The 7,791-nt window shown below is 42.5% G+C and overlaps 1 protein-coding gene across 1 annotated transcript in view; it reads left to right on the top strand.

The window, feature by feature from the left end:
- Nucleotides 1–1,284: 1,284 nt before the first annotated feature.
- KDM5B (lysine (K)-specific demethylase 5B) overlaps nucleotides 1,285–7,791 on the top strand; it is a gene marked incomplete at its 5' end in the record, with an annotated part of 50,414 nt that continues 43,907 nt past the window's right edge. Inside the window, 3 exons of the mRNA XM_009994402.1 lie at nucleotides 1,285–1,362; nucleotides 2,590–2,712; nucleotides 3,893–4,063. Coding sequence (XP_009992704.1) covers nucleotides 1,285–1,362; nucleotides 2,590–2,712; nucleotides 3,893–4,063 — 372 coding nt within the window. The remainder of the gene's footprint in view (nucleotides 1,363–2,589; nucleotides 2,713–3,892; nucleotides 4,064–7,791) is intronic.

The following is a 7,791-nucleotide window of genomic DNA, read 5'->3' as shown; positions in this document are numbered from 1 at the left end:
TGCTGCATTTGTCCTTCGTGGGCATTTACAGTCTCTGCCACCAAATGTCTGTCATCCCAGTCAAGGCAGGCACAGCAGTTTGGATCATGGTTTATGAAACTTCACTTTGTTCTGTGCTTTGCATGGTGACAATACTAAATTTGTTGAGATAAGTGATGTCCTGTCTCATAGTTGTAACTATGTGTCTGTTGCTCCCATGGAAGGTGCTGGGAGGGTTTGTGTTGCACATGGCAGAACTGCTGGGGCTTCTCCATGTCCAGCTGACAAAGCCCTCAGCTGTTGTATGGATCCCATTTGGGAATGGGTCTGGGCAGGTGAGGGTTGGCTTGGGACTAGGCAAATGGCCTGAGCAGCATGTTGATCTGCCCAGCATGGGTGGGTAGAAGGTGGACTGGTTTGCTGTGCAACTGAAGGCTTATCTTTGACGACAGATTGTTAATTCCAAACTATAATGCATTTTGTGGTTTCATTAACTGTCTATTTTAAAGGCACAGTGAAATATTTTAAGGGGTAGGCAATGAGGTATCCTGGCTTGTCAGCAGTGGTGTGGCCAGCAGGACTGGGGCGAGGATTGACCTGCTGTGCTGGGCACTGGTGAGGCCACACCTCAAATCCTGGGGTCAGTTTTGGGCCCCTCACCACAAGATAAACATGAGGGGCTGGAGCATGTCCAGAGAAGGGCAATGGAACTGGGGAAGGGTCTGGAGCACAAATCTGACGAGGAGCAGCTGAGGGAGCTGGGGGTGTCCAGCCTGGAGCAAAGGAGGCTGAGGGGAGACCTTCTGGCTCTGCAGCTGCCTGAGAAGAGGTTGGAGCCAGGGGTTTGGTCTTGTCTCCCAAGGAACAAGGGGTAGAACAAGAGGAAATGGCTTCAGGTTGTGCCAGGGAAGGTTTAGCTTAGATCTTGGGATCAGTTTCTTCCTGGAAAGGGCTGTCAGGCGCTGGCCCGAGCTGCCCAGGGCAGAGGGGGTTTTAAAAGGCATGTAGATGTGGTGCTGAGGGACATGATTTAGTGGTGGCCTTGGCAGTGTGGAAGAGAAAGAGGTCTAAGAAGGTGGTGGCAAGAGAAGACCTCACCACAGGTGGGGCATGGTGGGTCAGTGGCTGACGGGTTGGATGCAGCTCCTGCCAGGGGCATGTGCTTTGTGGATTAGAGCTGAGGAGGGTTTGGTTTGGAACCACAGAGGTCTCTTCCATCTTGGGATTTGCCTGGCTTTTCACTGTCACATAGAGAAGTGTCCTTCATTTTCCTGGTCTTTTGATGAAGCTCTTCTGTTTTTCCAGGACTGGCAGCCACCGTTTGCGTGTGATGTCGATAAGCTTCACTTCACACCGAGGATCCAGAGGCTCAATGAACTAGAGGTAAAGTGTAAAGCTGAACACTGCTGCTGCTCCAAAATGTGTAAATACTGTTTGGAGAGGTGGTGTTTTCCAGTGGATTGACCATGAGCTGTGTTTGCCTTGAGCTGACAGCACTCAGGACTTCTGAACATCAGTTTTTAATTGGCACAGAAATTCATCTGTTTCAAAATCTCCTTAAAACCATGCCAAACATAAAAAAGTAAAGTTAATGCTCATTAGAAGAACATAATTCAGGTCTTTTCCACACTGAGTTGCTTCTAAGCGGTTAAACTGAAATTCTCAAGTGCCACAGATTGGTGGCTGTGTTTTGCACATATACATCATCTTTTAAAAGTAGAAGAGATGCAACATTTACAGAGTGCTTTAAAAATAACAAGCCATTTGGAAGAGACAATTGCAAAATCTGGATTCAGTTGGTGGAAATTTGCTGTTCACAAGCACTTTCATTCAGTGTTTTGGTGAATTCAGACTAGAAGGGAATGGTGAGGAGTTCTGGTTATCTCTCTGCTGGTAGGAATGGGTGTGGTGGTGACTGCCTACTGGCTGTTTTTTACCTTAAAAATAGAAAATGTGATGAAAATAAAACGTGTCAAAACTTAACTCCAAACCGTTACTCTTTAACATAGCAACAGTCCCATTATCTGCCTGTGTGAACTGCTGTGCAAATAAACTAGTTGGCTTTCCCTGCCCTGCCCAGGTTCTATCTGTAAAAATGGAATAAATGCGGTTGGGAGTAAAAAGGGGTAATGGAAGAACCCTTTAAATTTTTTTGTTTAACAATCCATAAATATTAGGTTTTTTCTGGTTTATTACAAATAAACCAAATTGCAATAAACTATTCTATTTGTTAGCGTAATGAATTTTAGCAATGCAGCTGGTGTAGATATTTTCTAACAGTAATAACACATTGCTTGTCCCTTCCCAAAAACTACTTTTCCAAGTCAAAGTATCAGAATCATAGAATGGTTGGAAGGGACCTTAAAGAGCATCTAGTTCCAGCCCCCCTGTATGGGTAGGGACAAAAGTTAACAAAAAGTGACTTGAGAAAAGACTGGTGTCTGAATGGAATTAATTTTTTCAGCATACAATGAGAAAATGCAGAGTTGCCCTGGCAGAGGGAAGAGCCAGGCTCTCAGCTGGGGCTGCAGCCCTGTGAACACTGGGATACAAAAGCTTAATCTGCATTTAGTGTGGTGTTAATTTTTTTAAATTGTTTTTATTTTTCAGGCCCAAACTCGTGTAAAGCTGAATTTTCTGGACCAGATTGCAAAGTTTTGGGAGCTTCAAGGATGTACCCTGAAAATTCCTCATGTGGAGAGGAAGATCTTAGATTTATTTCAGCTGAATAGAGTAAGACATTGGAGAAACATGTCCTGAAATATGTTATCTCAGTTTCTCTGATGGTCACAGTTGTTTGAAGGAGATTTTTGAGTATAAGCTGAAAAAAGTGTTTCTTTGTGTAACCTAACAGAGCTAATATGACAAAGTAGTAAGAAAATACAATATCATGGGGGTTCTAGGAGATCAAATTAAATTTCCAGCTCTTCTTTAAAGTTGAACTTGGATACAAAAACTCATCAAGAATAGGCTTAGACTGTAAGAGAGAGCTTCTGAACATTGACAGCCATGAGAAAAACACTTTTCCATTAGAAATGTCGGAGAAAAAAATGAATTACTTTTAGCTTGTGTTGAGGCCCTGGCTGTGTTGAATGATTATGAGAAACTTTAGGCAGCTGGAGGAACAGTGAAGGTCATTCCTGTGGGAACTAGTGAAGCATGTATGTGTAACAATTGAGTAGTAAGGTGAACAAGACGGGGAGTCAGATAAAGGGCTTAAAGTAGGGGCCAATCAAAAGGGGAATGGGGATGCGTGAACAATGTATATTAACCAATTAAGAGCTTTGCTTTGCTGCGTGGGCAGCGTGCAGCTGTCCTGAGCCTATAGAATCTGCACACAGCTGAATAAACTCGGACTGAACCTACATCATATTGGTGTGTCACGTTCTTTCCCGGCTTGCCACGGATATGGACCTCGGCAAGCTTGCATTCTGATATTAAGCAATGGGATTCACTGATCCCAGGGATATGTCCACTGTTTTCTTTATGTTTAGGATAGTTTTAATTTTGTTGGTTTTGAGCCTGTTTCATAGAACTTATTCCAATGAGAAGAACTGCTCGTACTGTGCTAGGAAGTTGTTGTCACACAGAGTGGAGGCGTGACAAATTGCAGCCAGGCAAACTCTCCAAAGTGGGCTGAATTACTGTTTGGTCATCTAATACAAGTGCTGACTTGTTTGTAAAGTAATTCAGCAAGTTTACAATTTCTGAATACATTTTATGCTGCGTTGCAGTGATAGCCCTGAAACAACTTTGGTGTTTTGTGTTGGGTTTTTTTAAATCTACAGTTTTTGGGTTTCAAATAGCAAATGGGTTGTTGCCTTTTAAGCTGTGGCAGTGCTTTTCTTAAACACTGATCGTTATAGTATTACCTATGTAACCTTTTTTTTTTTTTTTTTTTTTCACTTTTTAGCTAGTTGCAGATGAAGGAGGATTTGATGTAGTTTGCAAAGAGAGAAAATGGACCAAAATAGCCACGAGGATGGGATTTGCTCCTGGCAAAGCTGTGGGCTCCCACATCCGCGCGCATTACGAGCGCATTCTCTATCCTTACAATCTATTCCAGTCTGGAGCAAGCCTGTTGGTAAGCATAGTGAAGCTAACTGAAGTCCAGTTAATTTAGCGGCCAGTCTGGTGGTTTTTTGACCAGTGGAATATTTCCAAAGGCTGCACTGAATGCTTTGTGGCCTGCAGGTGACAAGACATGGTCTGTGGTGTTGAATTTGGAAATTCAGCGTGAAGCAATTAAGAAAGCCAGAGGCAAACTTGTAATCAGAAGTAAAGTTTCTGGATTACTCTTTGAGGAAACCTCTTATTGACGGCTCTGAATACTGCCTTTTTGTGGTTTCCCTCTACAGCTTACAGAAACCTCATGATAATGGACTTCCAGACTTCCTGTAACAATGTCTTTAATGCTGTTTTATCTAATGCAAAATTCTGCTGTATTCACAGATCATTTTAGGTCCTTCTCTCTGTGGAACCAGAATGCTGCTGGTCTGCATCACTTGCACACAGTGACTGAGGGACTGTATCAAACCACGGCAGTTTTGTGGCACTAACTCATCTTGCTTTCACTAAGTGTCCAAGTTCAAGAATGCTTTGTGGATATTGCAGTGTTCCTAACAGTATGGCTTGTGACTTTCTTCAAGCTTAAATCTTCATCCTTCCTGCTTAGATTTGAGCATTAAAACAGAAGTCAGGGTTGGTTAAGAGTGGAACAATGTAATCTCTAATGAAGAACAGGGCTTTTCTTTTAGAGCAGTACTCATTTATTTGGAAAACCAAAATAGGTTGCGGCTGCCAACATCCATTTTCCTTTATTTGAAACACCCTTAACATAGTATGATCTTTCAGAGGGAGGTGTTGGCCTTTTTTTAAGCAGTAAAAGCCAAAATCCTGTTACAAACATGTCTCTGCCCACAGAAATCAATGGAGAGGCTTTCACATAGAGCTACCAAAATGATGGAGGGACTTGACTCAGGTCAAGAGGGGTTGGAATTGGAGGCTTTTTATTTAGCTAGTGGTGATTGCTTTTCAGTGAAGAACAGCTAGAATCTGTAGGCCCTTCAGAAGAAGAGCAACTTAACTTGTGTAGGTTTGAGTATTTTGGAAATGTAGGATAAGAATAAACTATAGTTGAATATAAATATCTCTGTGATATGGAAGCTGCTGTATCAAAAATATTTTGCCTTGTCTCAGAGACGTTGATGTTAAGCAGTGGAAAGCAGTGCCATTTTCTGAAGGCATTTCATTGAAAAATCCACATTTTTATGAGGTCTGAAAACTATGGATCCTCTTTTTTTTTTTTTTTTTTAATCTGAGGTGTGTTGGGACACCTGGCGTTGCTTTCCTGTTTTTGAGATACAGTTGCACAGGGATAGATGTAATTCAAAGTTGTAAAGCAGCTGACCTGGAGCCACACTGCCTGGGAAATGTGGGTTCCCTCATGAGTGTCTGTCACACAGCTGATGTTCACTTGGGTGACTCTCAGGAGTGGACCTTTTGGAAGGGAAGGACCTTCTCAGATGAGGTCATTCTTCTTTTTAAATGTCACTTCCCAAGCTCCCACTTGCAACAGGCACCTGCCATTTCCAAACTGATGTGTTTAGGAGGTGTAGGTCAGGAGAAGCCTGGTAGGCACAGCTAACTTCATTTTTTAACTCGTCCCTCCTCCGAAAAGCTGGTTAAATACTCTCCCCCCATGTGTGGCAGAGACGTATCTTTTAAAATAACTGAAAGAATCCACAGAAGTATGTTTGGCTCACTTTTCACTTACGATTTGACTTTTTTTTTATTCTAACAGTATTGTCTTCCAGCTGAGTTTATTTTACAAACCTTTTTTTAAGGGAGAATCTCAGATGTGATTCTTTCTGCCTTTCTTCCTTGTGTTCTCAGTAAGTGGTGCTTTCCCAGCTGTTTCCTGTGTAGGTGTCCATTTCATGGTGTCTGTTCAGTGCTTCACTGGGGATCTAAGCAGCTCTGAGTTTTGGTTTTGGCAAAGATCTAGCTATTGGATTTGACAGCTGTCAGTTTGAGATGTGTGGTTCCTTGTCATATTTCAACAAGCCTTTTGAAGGAAACTCTTCATGCAGCCAGGGTGATCATCCATTAAACATTAGTGCTAGCATTCACTAATTTTTTTTTTTTTTAAATTGGTAGCACTTGCAATCTTCATTGACTTTTTTCTGCAAAAGCCCAAAATATGAAATGATGTATTTTCCATTGATGACTCTGCCTTTGCTTGAATCTCATCCACATCTGTGTACAGCGTGAATTGTTTATGTGTGGCTTAAATATATGTTAAACTTGCTTCAGGAATTATTTTGACAAATATCCCAGTTGGAGATATTTCTATATACATAATAAAATAAGAAGACTCTTTGGAGCTGTTCAGGGGTGAACAGATGACATGTTTTATTAAAGCTCTTGTTCAGTCAAATGGCAAAAATTTCTGAAATCAGCCAGTTTCTAATAGTCCATGCAGCTCTCCCCAAGGATGCATGTATTTTTTTTCTTCTCTTGAAGCATTGGACTAGACAGGTCTTGAGTGTTTGTCTCCGGAGTGGTGCAGCAGAGCTGGTGGTGAACTGGTTCTGTCTGTGCCTCCCTTGAGTTCTGAGCCCCAGTAACCATGAGTGTGATGCTTCAGAATCCTGCTCTGTGCCCAGAGGGATAAATGTCCCCTGACATGAGCTGAGTGTCCAGAATCTTCTGTGATTTGCTTAATTTAAAATGCAGCTACAGTTCCAGGGGGGCTAGAGATGGTCTTGTGGTGTTCTGTTCCTCAGTGAATGCATCTGATTCAGTAGTTCTGGGTCAGGTCCCTTTTCCAAACTAAGGCTTTAAAATCCTAAGTGTGAATCACAGAATCTTTCTGGTTGGAAAAGCCCTTTAAGATCATAGAGTCCAACTGTAATCTAACTCTGCCAACCATTAACCCAACTCTAAAGTCCAATACTTTGTTCCCAAGCATCACATCTAGAAGTCTCTTAAATATCTCCAGGGATGGAAACTCAGCCACCTGCCTGGGCAGCCTGTGCCAGAGCTTAATTACCCTTTCAGTGAAGATTTTTTTTCTAATACCTAAACCTTCCCAATTCATATGTCCAAAGATTCATGTTTATGCCTCTAATAAGATGCTTCTGTGTGAGATAGTTTTCCAGGACTCTTTATTGTTACGGGAGAAAAATAAGCACCTCTGCAGTTTGGTAGCACTGACCTCTTATCTTTGGTGACCGATGATAGGACCCAAGGGAAAGGTAGGAAAGTGTGCAGAGGGAGGTTTAGGTTAGACATTAGGAAGAGTTTCCTCACCCAGAGGGTGGTGGAGCACTGGAAGAGGCTCCCTAGGGAAGCAGGAATGAATACTGCCTGACAGTATTCAAGAAGCATTTGGACAACACCCTCAGGAACATGGTGTGGACTTTGGGGTTGTCCTCTTCTGGATGGGAGTTGGACTTGGGTCCAGGCTGTCCAAGGATATGGTTGAGCCACCATCCCTGGAGGTACCTAAAAAGACAAATGTGGTGCCAGGGGACAGGGTTTAGTGGTGGACGTGGCAGAGCTGGGTAGTGGTTGGACTCAGTGATCTTGAAGGTCTTTTCCAACCAGAGTGATACTGTGATACTGTGGTTCTTATCCTTAGGTGGATATGTAACAGGGATAGACCAGTTGTGTTCTTCAAGTACAGGGAGCTTGGTTGATTAGCTTATGTGTAAATTACTACTTCATAAACATCTAAACCTGTAGGTTATTAATTATAGCCCTGTTTTGTTTTTTTTTCCGTCTTCTGTCATCCTGGAGGCCTTGTGG

This window comes from Chaetura pelagica, unplaced genomic scaffold (genome assembly GCF_000747805.2).
Source record: "Chaetura pelagica isolate M959 unplaced genomic scaffold, ChaPel_1.0 scaffold470, whole genome shotgun sequence".
NCBI lineage: Eukaryota > Metazoa > Chordata > Aves > Apodiformes > Apodidae > Chaetura > Chaetura pelagica.
The sequence above is the reverse complement of the archived record's forward strand: the minus strand, read 5'-3'. Positions and strand labels throughout refer to the sequence as shown.